A 16,701-nucleotide genomic window follows, 5' to 3' on the forward strand; every position below is an offset into this window, starting at 1 on the left:
TCTGATCACCTTACTTTAGAACTAAACCCGTTTTTCACCAGAACACAGACCTTTACAGCAGCATCTCTGAACTATTTTGAACTACAATATTCTATAGTGTGACATATAGAAGACTGCGGAAGACACAGTGGAACCACATGAAGAAAAAGCACACTTGCATTTCCTGAAGACTTGATGAAATGCATAAGAGCGCCGTCTGCCATCTAAACAATTGTCCTTCATAACGATAAAGAGATAACAGCACTGTCTGTCAAAGCGTGAAATGCTACATATTTATAAGTCAGCATAATATGGCATTTACAACTCATTTTCCACATACTTCCTACTGGACATCCTGTTTTCAAATAGGATGTTATTCAGCAGAATCTTAATATAATTAAGTTATTTTAATATAATTATATAATCTGAATATAATTATTGATTAAAATTCTGCTGCATTACCTAAAAGCTATTTGCCTAATAAGCCGTATTTGTTATCGTTAACTATTATAATTTGAAATAAATATTAAATGAACACCTTAAACTAACTAAACTAAATATGTTTGAGTACTAAAATTACTAAAACTTAAATTTTTATATATATATTTATATAGATTTAATTTAACAAATAAAAATTACTAGAGATGCACTGATATATCGGCCAATAATCGGTATCGGCTAATAAAAGCAAATTTTCAGTTTATCGGGTATCGGCCTATAATAAAAACAGCCGATAATCAGGGCAAATATATCCTGTCAATCAACAGAGGGCAGGAAAATGCAATAAATTTGTGCTTTGTGTAAAGAAATCAGTTTGATATTCAATATTAATAGTAATTATCTTTACTAAAGTTAATAGTGTCATTACTAAATTATCTTCAGAATTTAGTTAATGTGTGTTAATATTAATTTGAGTAATGTGTTTATGTTTATAACTGATACCAGTTACTCTGAAACAAAGTGATGAAATGGAGAGAACAAAGATTTCATTAGCATTTCTTTAAAAATATAATGATAAATTATTAATTATAATGAAATTATTATTAATTTAAAAGAAAGTATGAAAGGCATAACTATCGGTATCGGCAGATATCACTCTGAATAATCGGATCGATCGGTATCGGTGGAGAAATTACTAATTAAAAATTAAAATGAATTATTTTAAAAATAAATTTAAGCTATATAGACATTTAAAAAAATAAATACAAAGACATGTACTAATGAATATTTCACAATAATACCGACCAGTCTAAATACTTTCATGTCACCTTTAAGAGACTGCATGTAGAAAGTACCAATCTCTGTAGAGCTGTTTCTCAAGTCTTATCTTTGTAGTTAACTTTCTGACTATTAAAAATAACCAATGGACAACCTGGTCTGCTTCTCCCAAACGAATCTACAAGCAACAGGAGTGTAGCTTGACCACCAGCTGTTTGATTGTTGTTGTTTCCCCTTCAGAAAGTGCAATGGTTTTGTGGCGTGTGTCGTAATAAAATAAACTCCAACCATGAAGAGGTGTGGTGGGCTGAGAGCTTCGAGCCTGATAACTGTGAGTGCGGTTTCTCTATCACACCTGGCGGGGCCTGAGCGCTTATACGTGTTTTGGTACCAAAGCCGTGGCTCTTTGTTCCTCCTCTGATATGTGTGCGTGTGCAGAGCTGTTTTGCAAATGGAAAACCTGCAACTATAGAAAGCAAACATTTCCTCTCTTTCTGTATTTTTTTCACTCTGGGGATGCCATCTTCAGAGACACCCTGCAGCCGCCCACGCAAACGCACGCTCACATGCACGCTCACACGCAGAAAGCCACATGTGAGGAAGACAGAGCTGCAGCAGCGGAGGCGCGGACCAGAGTATCCCTCTGAACTGGATGTTCTCTGTGGTGAGGAGAAACTCTCATGTTGTTTTCACTCATTTCTAGAGTTTGTTGTTTATTTGTCTCTCCCCCGAGACCACATAAATAGCTTCTGAAACTCATCGATGGAGTTTTGATGTCAGTTTTTGCGTTTGAAGGAGCGCTACACTAAAACACTGATAAATAATTACATGCACTCTAACCAAGTCCTGGGTTGAGCCTTTTAGGTCATTTTTCCAACGTTTGGGTAGTTTTTGAGTTACACAGATCCTGGGTCAGGCGTAACAACCCAGTGTTTGGGTAGCTTTTGTGTTACTCAGATCCTGGGTCAGGTGTAACAACCCAGTGTTTGGGTAGCTTTTGTGTTACTCAGATCCTGGGTCAGACGTAACAACCCAGTGTTTGGGTAGCTTTTGTGTTACTCAGATCCTGGGTCAGACGTAACAACCCAGTGTTTGGGTAGCTTTTGTGTTACTCAGATCCTGGGTCAGACGTAACAACCCAGTGTTTGGGTAGCTTTTGTGTTACTCAGATCCTGGGTCAGGTGTAACAACCCAGTGTTTGGGTAGCTTTTGTGTTACTCAGATCCTGGGTCAGGTGTAACAACCCAGTGTTTGGGTAGCTTTTGTGTTACACAGATCCTGGGTCAGACGTAACAACCCAGTGTTTGGGTAGTTTTTGTGTTACTCAGATCCTGGGTCAGGTGTAACAACCCAGTGTTTGGGTAGTTTTTGAGTTACACAGATCCTGGGTCAGATGTAACAACCCAGTGTTTGGGTAGCTTTTGTGTTACTCAGATCCTGGGTCAGACGTAACAACCCAGTGTTTGGGTAGCTTTTGTGTTACTCAGATCCTGGGTCAGGTGTAACAACCCAGTGTTTGGGTAGCTTTTGTGTTACACAGATCCTGGGTCAGACGTAACAACCCAGTGTTTGGGTAGCTTTTGTGTTACTCAGATCCTGGGTCAGACGTAACAACCCAGTGTTTGGGTAGCTTTTGTGTTACTCAGATCCTGGGTCAGACGTAACAACCCAGTGTTTGGGTAGCTTTTGTGTTACTCAGATCCTGGGTCAGACGTAACAACCCAGTATTTGGGTAGCTTTTGTGTTACTCAGATCCTGGGTCAGGTGTAACAACCCAGTGTTTGGGTAGTTTTTGTGTTACTCAGATCCTGGGTCAGGTGTAACAACCCAGTGTTTGGGTAGCTTTTGTGTTACACTGATCCTGGGTCAGACGTAACAACCCAGTGTTTGGGTAGCTTTTGTGTTACACAGATCCTGGGTCAGGTGTAACAACCCAGTGTTTGGGTAGTTTTTGTGTTATACAGATCCTGGGTCAGGTGTAACAACCCAGTGTTTGGGTAGTTTTTGTGTTACACAGATCCTGGGTCAGGTGTAACAACCCAGTGTTTGGGTAGTTGTTGTATTACTCAGATCCTGGGTCAGATGTAACAACCCAGTGTTTGGGTAGCTTTTGTGTTACTCAGATCCTGGGTCAGGTGTAACAACCCAGTGTTTGGGTAGCTTTTGTGTTACCCAGATCCTGGGTCAGGTGTAACAACCCAGTGTTTGGGTAGCTTTTGTGTTACCCAGACCATGGGTCAGACGTAACAACCCAGTGTTTGGGTAGCTTTTGTGTAACTCAGATCCTGGGTCAGACGTAACAACCCAGTGTTTGGGTAGCTTTTGTGTTACTCAGATCCTGGGTCAGGTGTAACAACCCAGTGTTTGGGTAGCTTTTGTGTTACACAGATCCTGGGTCAGGTGTAACAACCCAGTGTTTGGGTAGCTTTTGTGTTACACAGATCCTGGGTCAGGTGTAACAACCCAGTGTTTGGGTAGTTGTTGTATTACTCAGATCCTGGGTCAGATGTAACAACCCAGTGTTTGGGTAGTTTTTGTGTTAGTCAGATCCTGGGTCAGGTGTAACAACCCAGTGTTTGGGTAGTTTTTGTGTTACTCAGATCCTGGGTCAGGTGTAACAACCCAGTGTTTGAGTAGATTTTTGAGTTATTTATCACGGGTTTTTAGCACCCTCTTCAGGAGAGAGCAGTGCTGCTCCGTCCAATTGGTGAATGTCTTCGGTAAAATACAGGTTTGTGTACATTTTATTTTATCTAAAAAATGTTTTATTGCTCTGTATATCGATTAATTTTATGCAAAGCAACATACAGGGGTGCAATGTGAGTCACCTAAACGAGTGTCACGTCGGTCTTTTCACATGATGGAAATGCATAAAATTGTTTGATTTTATTCAAAAATATACAGAATATAAATACTTAAGATGTTAAATATGTTCTCAGAATTGTACACGGATTATTTATGGACAGGTTATGGAGTCAGTCACAGCATTTTTAGGCTACGAGTGAAACGCAGGAGTTGGTCTGAAGTTATCAGTTCCCCTGCCGAACGCGATTCATCTCCGGCACGAGATCCAGCGCCGTTACAGTGGAAAAAGGACAACAGAGACTGATCAATTACACTTGAATAACTTCTAAATGTTTATTTTTTACTCCTAATATTTGTTAAATGATCTTAAATGTAGGCAATATGTATTAAAAACTATATAAAATTTGATAAACTATAAAATATGATTGAAAATAAAGGAATTATCATGCAAACCACTGGTTGTGTGGAGTATTAAAAAAAGGTTTAGAGGATTTAAGTTAACCCATAAACATTAATTTATGTATGAAGTAAAAAAAATAAAAAAATCTACTATTTTAGTAAAAATGAATGAATCCATTATGCTGGGTTATATCAACAACCCAATTTGCTGGGTAAAATTACTCCAACATGTGTTCTGTCCTGTATTTATTCAGCCCTTGAGTTGAAAACAGGGAATTCTTTAAATCTACATTGCATTCACACACACACACACACACACACACACAGATTTTTAACATCCTACCTGTGACTGTAGCGAACTGCGATGACGAGCCCCAGCTGTACAGAAAACACAGATTTAGCACAATGTGTGAAGGTGATTTTTATGAAAACAAGTCAATAAGAAATGGTTGTGATAAGACAGTGATTTAAAATACTTTAAAATAAGACAAATCTTGCCTTGCAACTAACTGAAATAAATGTTGAAGTACTAAAAATAAAATTGAAAATATCAAAATAAAAGTGAATTAAAAATATGAATAAATGTTCAAAACAATATATAAATAGTACATTGTAGTATGCTTGAGAAATAATTGCATGTCTCCCTCTTGTGGTGAAGCTGAAGCATTACTGCCTCACACAGACAAGTTTGTGATGGTGCATGATATTCATGTTTACTGATGACAAACATGTCAGTTGTGTTAAATGTGAGAAAACCTTCATGGCTGCCATGGCCTGTACGGTGAGACCCAGGCGGGTGGGTGTCAGGGCAGCGAGCATTGCATTGAAGCGACTGCTTTTACTGAGGACAGGAGACGAGTACAAACCCTCAGCTGACACAGAACCAAACCTGCAAAACACAAATACAATAACCTGTGAGCTAATGAGATACACACATTCATTCAGTTCGAACTGTTGCAGACATTAAACACACACATGCATATTTATTTATTTTATTATTATTTTCATATATTCCTTGAGGTTCACTTATAGGGTCCTATCATTCACATGTGACGCCAGGCACGTGTTTTTTGCTAGTTTCAGCCTGATGCAGTTATCATTTTCACGTCCAACACCACGTTGTTTAAATAGCAAATGCACTCGTGCCCATCTGTTCACCCATGGGCATGCTGGTCTGAAAACGAGGTGTGTTCAGATGCACTGTTGGCGTGTTGCTATTTTGAGGAACTGAAAACGACTGCCAACAAAAACCTGCTCTAAAGTCAATGCCGCAGCATTTTTTTAATTATTATTTAAAGGGCGTGTTAGTAATATGTGCCTATAGGAAGGTGCACAATGTGTGTATACACACAGCACACAAACATGCCAAATATTACAAATAACTTGCAGGATGTTTTAATGCTACAAAGAACTCTTATATGTCAGATGATCAAGGCAAATTTGATTTCTCATGTCATGACCCCTTTAAATAAGCACTATTTGCATTATTCGATTTATATTGGCATCAAAGCATTTACATTATTTTTCCAGACATTCAGAATTAATGGATAAGGATTTTAAATAATTTTATGGCGATTATACTCATAACATTTGTGGACAATTAAATATTGCAGTTATATTTATGGTTCATGAAGCCTTATCTAATTCTGACCATTAACTCACTTTCCCAGCAGATTTTCCCGTGGTATCCGTACGTTATTAAATATCAAAATGCCATTGTCAACCCCATTCAGACCTGTGTAAAAACAAATATAAAGTAGAACAATCAAATCTGGAAAACATTATTCAGGAGGGCTGTACTGCAAAATAGCATCATTGTATTACCCTCCTTGTGCTTCATGTCGATGGTCGTCACCCCCGGCCACATGACTCCATTCAGATCACGGATCGGCACAATAAAACAGTGGGGACCTGAGACAGACACATGATTTGAAGTGTCATTCATATCCATAAAACAAAGTTTAATACTTAGTGAAAAGGGTTTGTTCAAATCACTAACTCTAAGTGATGCTTGCATAAGCAACTAATTATACAAACAGTTTGTTCTCATACTCACAGTTCATTTTCTTTATCAATACTGAAATTCAGGCTGATTCATTTTTAACACATCAACTGGTGCATACTTCATATCTCAACGGAACATTTTTATGCTCTTTCAAGCATTTTTAGATAACAAACAAACTGGTGAGCACCAAAATCTGCCACAAATGATTACAGACAAAGTTTAAATCAGTGTGGATGAATGTGTAAAAATAGACAAATGAATGTGCCAGACATTGTGTGGACAGGTTTATGATGATAATGTAATTGAGTATGATCAGTCATTGCATCGGTCTTACCCTGAGATTCTCCGTTTATAATGAGCTGAGCAAATACAGCAGCGTAGTTTCCTTTTAATGCGTTCCCGATGTACATTTTCTGAGCATCTTCGGAAGGTGTGTGAATAATAAACTCCTGCAAAATAACAATCAGAAACATTTAAAGGGGCTAGATGTAAGAATTTTCATGTACTGATCGCTTTTTTATTGCCAGTGTGTGAACAGCTTGTAATGAATCTTGGGCTTGGGATGTTTTACACAACAGCCTGTCTTCTGTTCTATGACACATTAAATAAATAATGTATAGTAATATTATATATGCTTTTTACCCTTTTTGGAGCTTGACGGTATAAATCGCCAGCCATATTTTATGACGCAAGTAGATGATGCCGCATTTTGGGTTAACTTTGCATTGCAATCACTATTGTACGGAAGCTTGTTTCTGCCACTCAATTACACTCACTTTTTATCTCACAATTTAAACTCGCAATTGTGAGTTGTAAAGTCAGAATTGAGAGAAAAAAGTCAGGATTGCAAGTTATAAAATCAGAATTGTGTTATATTTTTCTCGCAATTGCGAGTTTTTAATCACGTAATTCTGACTTTATATCGCACAATTCTGACTTTATAACTCACAATTCCGACTTTATAACTCTCAATTCCGACTTTATAACTCGCAATTCTGACTTTATAACTCGCAATTCTGACTTTATAACTCTCAATTATGACTTTATAACTCTCAATTCTGACTTTATAACTCTCAATTCTGACTTTATATCTCTCAATTCTGACTTTATAACTCTCAATTCTGACTTTATAACTCTCAATTCTGACTTTATAACTCTCAATTCTGACTTTATAACTCTCAATTCTGACTTTATAACTCTCAATTCTGACTTTATAACTCTCAATTCTGACTTTATATCTCTCAATTCTGACTTTATAACTCTCAATTCTGACTTTATAACTCTCAATTCTGACTTTATATCTCTCAATTCTGACTTTATAACTCACAATTCCGACTTTATAACTCTCAATTCTGACTTTATAACTCTCAATTCTGACTTTATATCTCTCAATTCTGACTTTATAACTCTCAATTCTGACTTTATAACTCTCAATTCTGACTTTATAACTCTCAATTCTGACTTTATATCTCTCAATTCTGACTTTATAACTCGCAATTCTGACTTTATAACTCTCAATTCTGACTTTATATCTCACAATTCTGACTTTATATCTCTCAATTCTGACTTTATAACTCTCAATTCTGACTTTATAACTCTCAATTCTGACTTTATATCTCTCAATTCTGACTTTATAACTCTCAATTCTGACTTTATAACTCTCAATTCTGACTTTATATCTCTCAATTCTGACTTTATAACTCTCAATTCTGACTTTATAACTCTCAATTCTGACTTTATATCTCTCAATTCTGACTTTATAACTCTCAATTCTGACTTTATATCTCTCAATTCTGACTTTATAACTCACAATTCCGACTTTATAACTCTCAATTCTGACTTTATAACTCTCAATTCTGACTTTATAACTCTCAATTCTGACTTTATATCTCTCAATTCTGACTTTATAACTCGCAATTCTGACTTTATAACTCTCAATTCTGACTTTATAACTCTCAATTCCGACTTTATATCTCTCAATTCTGACTTTATAACTCACAATTCCGACTTTATAACTCTCAATTCTGACTTTATAACTCTCAATTCTGACTTTATAACTCTCAATTCTGACTTTATAACTCTCAATTCTGACTTTATATCTCTCAATTCTGACTTTATATCTCTCAATTCTGACTTTATAACTCTCAATTCTGACTTTATAACTCTCAATTCTGACTTTATATCTCTCAATTCTGACTTTATAACTCTCAATTCCGACTTTATAACTCTCAATTCCGACTTTATAACTCTCAATTCCGACTTTATAACTCACAATTCCGACTTTATAACTCTCAATTCCGACTTTATAACTCTCAATTCTGACTTTATAACTCTCAATTCTGACTTTATAACTCTCAATTCTGACTTTATATCTCTCAATTCTGACTTTATATCTCTCAATTCTGACTTTATAACTCGCAATTCTGACTTTATAACTCGCAATTCCGACTTTATAACTCTCAATTCCGACTTTATAACTCTCAATTCTGACTTTATAACTCTCAATTCTGACTTTATATCTCTCAATTCTGACTTTATATCTCTCAATTCTGACTTTATAACTCACAATTCCGACTTTATAACTCTCAATTCTGACTTTATAACTCTCAATTCCGACTTTATAACTCGCAATTCTGACTTTATAACTCGCAATTCTGACTTTATAACTCGCAATTCTGACTTTATATCTCTCAATTCTGACTTTATAACTCGCAATTCTGACTTTATATCTCTCAATTCTGACTTTATATCTCTCAATTCCGACTTTATAACTCGCAATTCCGACTTTATAACTCTCAATTCCGACTTTATAACTCTCAATTCTGACTTTATAACTCTCAATTCTGACTTTATATCTCTCAATTCTGACTTTATATCTCTCAATTCTGACTTTATAACTCACAATTCCGACTTTATAACTCTCAATTCTGACTTTATAACTCTCAATTCCAACTTTATAACTCGCAATTCTGACTTTATAACTCGCAATTCTGACTTTATATCTAGCAATTCTGACTTTATAACTCGCAATTCTGACTTTATAACTCGCAATTCTGACTTTATATCTCTCAATTCTGACTTTATAACTCGCAATTCTGACTTTATATCTCTCAATTCTGACTTTATATCTCGCAATTCTGACTTTATATCTCTCAATTCTGACTTTATAACTCGCAATTCTGACTTTATAACTCGCAATTCTGACTTTATAACTCGCAATTCTGACTTTATATCTCTCAATTCTGACTTTATAACTCGCAATTCTGACTTTATAACTCGCAATTCTGACTTTATATCTCTCAATTCTGACTTTATATCTCACAATTCTGACTTTATATCTCGCAATTCTGACTTTATATCTCTCAATTCTGACTTTATATCTCTCAATTCTGACTTTATATCTCTCAATTCTGACTTTATAACTCGCAATTCTGACTTTGTATCTTGAAATTCCGACTTTATATCTCGCAATTCCGACTTTATATCTCACAATTCTGACTTTATAACTCACAATTCTGACTTTATATCTCTCAATTCCGACTTTATAACTCGCAGTTCTGACTTTATAACTCTCAATTCCGACTTTATAACTCACAATTCCGACTTTATATCTCGCAGTTCCAACTTTATAACTCACAATTCTGACTTTATATCGCAATTCTGACTTTATATCGCAATTCTGACTTTATATCTCGCAATCCCGACTTTATATCACGAAATTCCGACTTTATATCACGAAATTCCGACTTTATATCTCAATTCTGATTTTATAACTCGCAATCCTGACTTTATATCTCGCAATTCTGACTTTATATCGCAATTCTGACTTTATATCTCGCAATTCCGACTTTATAACTCGCAATTCTGACTTTATATTGCAATTCTGACTTTGTATCACGAAATTCTGACTTTATGTCACGCAATTCTTAGAAAAAAGTCAGAATTGTGAGATAAAAAGTCGTATTTCATTGCGGAAACAAGCTTCCATACTATTGAGCTCAGATCATCCTGTAGACAAAAGCATAAAGTAGACGTGGATATTACCTGTGTAGACTGATCGTATCGGGCCTCAGTGATAATGCCTCGAACGTTGCTACCGTGGCCCCTCTCAGTCATTGCAAACATCCCTGTAAACTGTAACTCCTGCAATTAAACAAAGAATCATATAGATGTTGCATTGACATTAAATCAATAACTACAGTCATTCTTGCAATAAACAAATAACACGTGCAAAACTGGGCCAAAAAGTGAGCAGGACTTTGACTCGCAAACATGTATGTATACATCTACTGAGCATGTTCAAAGTCTGGAGTGCACAGAATGTACTCATAACTTACTGATACGGGCAGATACCACTTCATCTTCTGCTCTGGACTGCCAAGATTATTGACAGCACCTCCGTACAGTCCACACACAACACCGAGCTGAGGGTTACAGCAAGCAGTGCGGTGTGACTATTCAAATGCACGACCATAGTGTGGAGTAAATGCAAATTTGTAGCATCATGCGTGCCAACACAACATGCAAATGTGCCTCAGAACAGCTAAAAACTGTCTAAACACCAAGCAAAGCTGTTAGAAATTGTGCAACTGGAATATAAGAATATAACACAAACTGACAAACCTTGACTCCGGTGGCCATGTCAGCAGAGCAGATGAGCTCAGTGATGCCAAAACTCTTGTTTATGAAGCCTATTTGATTCTCTTTTAGCTAAACAGAGGCAAATAAGATGCTTTTAAATGTGTGTCATTGACGAATAAGGTTTTTAAAAGTGTAAAAAAACATTATGGAGATATAATTAATTTTGAAGTTTTATTAAGTGTTAACAATGAGATTATGTGGTTTTTATAATCAATTAACACTGATTTTATCATTTTTTACAAGATGGACAAAATTTGTCACCCAAAAAGTCATTCTGTTTAACCAAAATTTCGTTTTTTCCGAATGACTCAATGCTAACAGGCTGATATCTATCAAAAGGACAATCAAACATTTTATATTTAGTACAAGTTTTTAAAATATTACAACATTTTCCATGTTTTATAGCGGTTGATGTTTCGGGACATGCGTATGATCAAGAGAAAACATGAATTTTTCAAATAGTTAAGAGAGAGTTAGTTACTTTGCTTCACGACCATGTGGTCCTTTGCAGGTGTCTGAATGATGTCACATCCTGTCACATGATATTGATCCAAAATGATCCCTTTATATTGGTTACTCCGAATGACATCAATGAAATTCATTTTTCCGGACATTCTTTCTCATGACAAAACAACGACTTCTACACATAATTTTAACACTATTTTGCACTATGATGATATATGATGATATAAAATCATGCCAGAATAAAAAATATATACATTTATTACATTTTAAGATATTTTAAATCACAAATGAACGAATGACCTTTTGACACTTCAAAATCTTTAAAATACCTTTATATGTAGCAAAATATAATGAAAACTTTTGGATTCAATAAAAGAGATCTACCTTACATACTTTGTATGTCATATCTTTGTTTTTTATTATTAATATTTAGGCCTTTAGACATGGTAGCATGGTAAAACCACATACTTTTACCATGGTAAATCCCTGTTTTAGGACATCTACCATGGTAACTAAAGAAGTTGAGCCTTTGAGTACAATGCAAAATGATTTTATATCATAGTACTATTGTTTTTACCAAATGACACGCTAACTTTACCATGGTAACACCAGGTGTACCTGATTCTGAAGGTGTTCTCTCATGAAAGGCAGTCTTAAGATGTGATAGAGTCTCTCTGCAGTCAGATCTCTGTTCTGATCCAGAGTCAGTTCATTACTGCATGAGAACATAACGAGCGCAAAAAGGATGTAAATCAACAAAATGTGCATAGCCTCCATCGGGCTGTGTTTCATTTTATTTACTCAAGCTAACTCCTGTGAATGAGTATTTACCTGCTGGACTGAAACAGTTCACACTTTGAAATCGCGTCCCGAAAAGCATCTTTAATCTCCCAGAATTCTCCGTCCAGATATCTGGCGAGGCTGCTGGTTTGTTTTTGATCCATGGATGATAACAACATGACTTGAGTTCCTCGTGTTTTTACTTTAACTGTAACTGTAACATTCCACTTCCGCGTTTGCATGATGTCACCGCGTTGCGCGGCAACCCAGCCAATACACTTTTTTATTATTAAAATATTAAAAGCATAACCCATAAAAATAAATAACTAAAGATGTGTAAGTAAGAGAAAGAGAAACGTTTATATAAAAGTGTATAACCTGACGAGCTCTTTTAGGGGACAAAGTATCGGTTATATATATTATATATATTAGTGGTGTTCTGAAATGAGGAGGCACATTTTTTTATTTATTTATGAAACGTTGACACATCTTCCTTGTTAAATGAACATTACTTTACATTACATCAAAAAATAAAAATAAAAAAACAAATACAATTCTATTTTGTAATTTCACAGTATTGTAATAAATGTTCTATTTATCAAAACCAAGTCAATCTCGTCAAGTTAGTGTTTTAAGCATTTCTACATTCCTTCCAAAATAATAACTGAAGGCAATAATAATTTAAACAATATATTGTTTGTGTGTATTGATGTTTTTCTTTTTAATAGTCAATTTAGGCTATTTTGAATCATCAGTCATGCTCCGTAAACACCATCTGTCATGGACACGAAGATGTATTTTTAATTTCAACATGCTGATTGCACTAAAAATCATGTTTTCAGTCTATTTCAAGTTTGATTTTGACGTGACATAAAGCAGTGATATCTAACTGTGTGATCTGTTTACTTACTTTTTAACCCTCAGGGGTCTGAGGTTTTTTGGGGCCCTGGAGAATTTTTGACATGCCCTGACATTTGTGCTTTTTTCAGTTGTTCATAAACATATTAATGGAAAAAAGTGTCATTACACTGTATTCAGCACAAATGTTCATATAAAACAATAGATAGATTAAAATTTTCTAAAACATCTTTGTTCAAGAAACACAGTATGTGTGGAGACATTAATCATCATGAATAATGGGTGATTCTAACCTGAGAAGACAAAAGAATCGCATAAAGAGCTCTAATGAGCTGCATAAATAATGAGCTCTTTCAGTCAGGTAGGCTGTGAAAAAATCATGTCTCAGCTCATCATGGTGTAAATCAAACATACAGAAAAAACTGCAATACTGTGAAATATTATTACAATTTAAAATAATGGTATTCTATTATATTCTTTAAAATGTAATGCATTTCTGTGATGCAAAGTGTCTGAACAGTTATGTTACCTCTATGGCATTTCATATAGGCTTTTAGCTTAAAAGCATGCGCATTTTGAGAAATATTGATGGATTTTCATATGTTTGTCATTTTTCTATACAGAGGAATAATATTTATTCAATATTTATTGTCTTCAGTATGAACACTGGATACTGTTTTCAATTCATACTTGCAGCCGGAGGGCGCTCTGTACACCTTTAGTCCACAAATCCATATAAAGAAGAAGAAGAACCAGGAACTAACTGCATGTCTTCTAGAGATCGCTAACCATGGCTTTAACATCCAGATAAACACTTTTCAAGACAATAAATACACGATTGAGACGATGAATGCATGCATTGCCTCAGAATTTGCCTCTGAATAGCGCTGGCTCCGTGGGCGTGGCCACATTAGCGGGTAATGAGCTGAATCTCGGACTTCTGATCATAAAGATTACTTAAACACAAAATGTTTGTTTTCGATTTGACTTACACAATTTAAAAACTGACATTTCAACGTTTTTTTTAGACATAAGTCTAATTTTTTTGTGATTAGTATTCACTAAGTTACAGTTCATTTTCTGAGAACTATCAGATTGGACTTCGTTCAGAGGCAGACGCGAGATCATGCATAATGTTTGTTTTCTTTATTTTGGAAAAAGCACAGCATTTTGTTTTTACTCTGAGTGTACACAAATAAAAGAAGATATTCCACAGATTAAAATGGTGTATAGCTCTTAATTGTATGTGCAACATTGACAGAGTATTTTGAGTCTCTTTCACACTGGTTAGAAAAAAAACGCAGTGGTCACGCCGGCGTCAAACTGACCTGCGGAACATGCACGTCAACAAGAGGTGGGATTTATCGCACAAACCAATCATATCCAATCATAACCAATTACATCCAATCATAGCGCGATGGAGACATTGCCTCCTCTCTCATGTGACTTTCCCCCATTCATTCTCAATTACCCCCCACAAAACCAACCGCACGCTGGGGGTCTGATGGTTTTCTATGAGAGCAAAGGGAGGCACGACTCCTGCTGTAACTTCGCCTGCGGGTGTCGCTGTTGGGCAGTGTTCTTTAAGAAAGACGAGTGACTTGCACTCTTTTTAATGTCATAATTCGTAATATTTGTGTTGTTTTATATGTAATATGGATTATTGTCTCATTCTGTTTTTTTTTGTTTTTTTGAGGAGGCACTGCCTCCCTTGCCTCCTCATAGGAAATGCCCATGATATCTATATATATATATATATATATATATATATATATATATATATATATATATATATATATATATATATATATATATATAATGTTTTTTATATAATAAACAAGTGGACAGTTAAACCATTTATATAGATTTTATTCATACAGTACAGCTCTACTGGATTTCATAACATCATCTCAAGGTTGGACTGCTCCTCACATCCTTATCAATGGAACAGCCAGGCGCCGGAGCAGACGCAGATAGACACAAGTAAACTATTGGCTGTTTAACACAGGTCATCATGGCCCTAGAAAATAACACTTACTGCATACAGTTTCTTTGGAGGTGATGACTTTCTGTCCAATTATAATCTCCAATATTCTTTCATACAGAATCAATCTATCTATCCATCTATCTATCTATCGATCAGCTCATTGATGCACGTGCGGAGCGAAGGCTGACCCGTGTGGTCCGATCCAACAGACGAGCTGCTGTAGCTCAAACTGCTCCAGAAGTTAATGCTGGTTCTGATAGAAAGGTGTCAGAATACACAGTGCATCATTTTGTTGCGTATGGAGCTGCAGACCAGTCAGGGTGATGCTGACCCCTGTCCACCGCTGAAAGAGCCAACAGTGGACATGTGAGCATCATGTTTTCTTTTACATCACATGGATGGCCGGGTGCATGTGCATCGCTTACAGGATGCACTATGGGAAGAAGGCAAGCCGCCGGAGGCAGTGTGATGCTTTGGGAATGTTCTGCAGGGAAACCTTGGGTTCTGCCATCCATGTGGATGTTACTTTGACACGTTCAGGAATAGTTTGAGGAGCACAACAACGAGTTTGAGGAGTTGACTTGTCCTCCAAATTCCCCAGATCTCAATCCAGTGGAGCATCTGTGGGATGTGCTGAACAAACAATTCCGATCCATGGAGGCTCCACCTCACAACTTACAGGACTTACAGGATCTGCTGCTAACATCTTGGTGCAGATCCCACAGCACACCTTCAGGGGTCTAGAGGAGTCCATACCTTGACAGATCAGGCTGTTTTGGCAGCAAAAGGGGACCAACACAATATTAGGAAGGTGGTTATAATGTTATGCCTGATCGAAGTATATCTGTCTGTCTGTCTCCTTTGACCAAACCCAAGTCCTTTGACCCTATGATTTTTATAACTGAACTCAACTGACTAAAGATGAAAATAAAATATCAAAGTGAAGCCCAAAAATGCAATCAGAAGATCGTGGAAGAAAGTGCTAAATTACCACAAAAAAAGGGTTTTAAAAATCACTGATGTTTCCATTTCCCGTTTGTAAGGTAGCCAAGACATCAAGCCTTGATTGTGTATTGTTAGGCTACTGTTAGCAGACGTGTACCGTTAGCTGAGACAAATATCTCAAATGTTTGGTCTTTGCTGAGACACATATTATTATTATTATTATTATTATTATTATTATTATTATTATTATTATTAGCCTATGCTCAAACATATTTACCCCATCGTCAGCTCTGCTAATGGTCAGCTACCGGCTAGCTTATAGCCAATAAGTAATTATTGTAAATACATCAATTTAGTTTAGGCCTATTTCATTTGATGCGAATGTGCGGCCGAAACAGCAATTTAAAATTCTAACTTTATGACACGCAATTGCGACTTTATATCATGCAGTTCTGGTTGTCAGAATTGGGAGATAAATTTTCAATTACTTTTTCTTTTCTTATTTTAATTAAGTGGCGGAAACAATTTCATATAGCGCCTCAGGCTCAGAATCAGGCATGAACCGATAATCTCTTCCTCTTTACTACTATTACAGCAGCACATAAACATGAATGAACAT

General features: G+C 36.0%; 1 protein-coding gene across 7 annotated transcripts in view; it reads right to left on the minus strand.

The window, feature by feature from the left end:
• The window catches only part of acoxl (acyl-CoA oxidase-like), a 145,984-nt gene extending 133,454 nt beyond the window's left edge, over nt 1-12,530 (minus strand). For 3 of the 7 annotated variants that reach the window (XR_010895179.1, XM_067385594.1, XM_067385593.1), the window contains exons 1-10: nt 12,344-12,530; nt 12,131-12,227; nt 11,030-11,116; nt 10,744-10,830; nt 10,451-10,549; nt 6,741-6,855; nt 6,226-6,312; nt 6,064-6,136; nt 5,158-5,290; nt 4,745-4,779 (exon numbers count right to left, since the gene is read on the minus strand). Coding sequence is in view for 6 of the 7 variants with exons in the window: in XM_067385594.1 (XP_067241695.1) it covers nt 4,745-4,779; nt 5,158-5,290; nt 6,064-6,136; nt 6,226-6,312; nt 6,741-6,855; nt 10,451-10,549; nt 10,744-10,830; nt 11,030-11,116; nt 12,131-12,227; nt 12,344-12,471 (941 nt within the window). In the remaining variant the exon portion in view is untranslated. Of the gene's footprint in view, nt 1-4,744; nt 4,780-5,157; nt 5,291-6,063; nt 6,137-6,225; nt 6,313-6,740; nt 6,856-10,450; nt 10,550-10,743; nt 10,831-11,029; nt 11,117-11,528; nt 12,228-12,343 lie in introns of those variants that run through there. The other 4 variants (XM_067385597.1, XM_067385596.1, XM_067385599.1 and 1 more) reach the window with 4 other exon arrangements.
• Nucleotides 12,531-16,701: the final 4,171 nt, after the last annotated feature.

The sequence above is a fragment of the Chanodichthys erythropterus genome, chromosome 5, assembly GCF_024489055.1.
Source record: "Chanodichthys erythropterus isolate Z2021 chromosome 5, ASM2448905v1, whole genome shotgun sequence".
NCBI classification, from domain to species: Eukaryota; Metazoa; Chordata; class Actinopteri; order Cypriniformes; family Xenocyprididae; genus Chanodichthys; species Chanodichthys erythropterus.